The following is a 941-nucleotide window of genomic DNA, read 5'->3' as shown; positions in this document are numbered from 1 at the left end:
CCGGGAGCGCGGCCACGGGCGGCCGTGTGCCAGGCACCCCGGGCACCGCTTGGCTGGTGGCGGGTCCCACTGCCCGTGCCCGCCTGCCCGGTGGGGCCATTCCAACATTGCCCGGACACTGGAGCGGGATGTCCCGTGGGAACAGCCCCTCCAGCTGCTCCTTGCTGCCTTTAAACCCCCATCCGTCCCCTCCATTGCCCAGCGCACCCCACATTGCACCCATGGCAAAGCCGTGCCGCCCTGCCCTGCCCCGCAGCACCGTGTGCCCCAAAACCGCATCGCCCAGACCTCAGGGCGTAGGGGCCAAATCCAGACCCAGCTCTGAGCTCCGTGGGAACCAGGCAGGATCCTGCACGCAGCCTGGAGACCACAGCATCCCCCCGCCTGGGAGCAGCATCCCGGGCTGGATGAGACCCCCGGACCCCAGCCCCAGCTCCCCCGGACCCTAGCCCCAGCTCCCCCAGCCCCAGCTCCCCCGGCCTCACCCCCCGCCAGGTAGGGCACAGGTGAGGAAGAGGAAGAGGAAGCCAAAACTACACAGGACCCTGGCACTGCAGGGATGGGGATGGGGACAGGGATGGGGATGGGGACAGGGATCGGGATTGGGATTGGGATGGATTTCTGTAGGTTTGGGCACCCTGGGGGAGCAGGGATGGGGCTGTGCTCCCCCCCAGCCACCATGGTGACCCCCCCTCCCACTGCATCACCACCCCTGGGTGCTGGCACCGGCTCACAGCTTGACCTCACCACAGCCCTTATACCGCAGCCCGGGCCACCGTGGCTCGGTGTCCCAGGTCAGGGTGCGAGGGTGCTGCTGGGGTGCCCGGCCATGAGCAGCCCTGCGTGGGCGGCTGGCTCCTGCTGACACCTTGCTGCCTGGGCACGTGGGGCTGACGCAGCCGTGACCGGGACACCGTGTCCCGCACCCCTCCAGCCATCCC

General features: G+C 69.5%; 1 protein-coding gene across 1 annotated transcript in view; it reads right to left on the bottom strand.

The window, feature by feature from the left end:
* The window catches only part of LOC104122648 (syntenin-2), a 2,917-nt gene extending 1,979 nt beyond the window's left edge, over positions 1-938 (bottom strand). Inside the window, exon 1 of the mRNA XM_035890377.1 lies at positions 762-938. Coding sequence (XP_035746270.1) covers positions 762-938 — 177 coding nt within the window. The remainder of the gene's footprint in view (positions 1-761) is intronic.
* Between the last annotated feature and the right edge of the window lie 3 nt (positions 939-941).

This window comes from Egretta garzetta, unplaced genomic scaffold (assembly GCF_000687185.1).
Source record: "Egretta garzetta isolate BGI_Z169 unplaced genomic scaffold, ASM68718v1 scaffold223, whole genome shotgun sequence".
Taxonomy (NCBI): domain Eukaryota; kingdom Metazoa; phylum Chordata; class Aves; order Pelecaniformes; family Ardeidae; genus Egretta; species Egretta garzetta.
The sequence above is the reverse complement of the archived record's forward strand: the minus strand, read 5'-3'. Positions and strand labels throughout refer to the sequence as shown.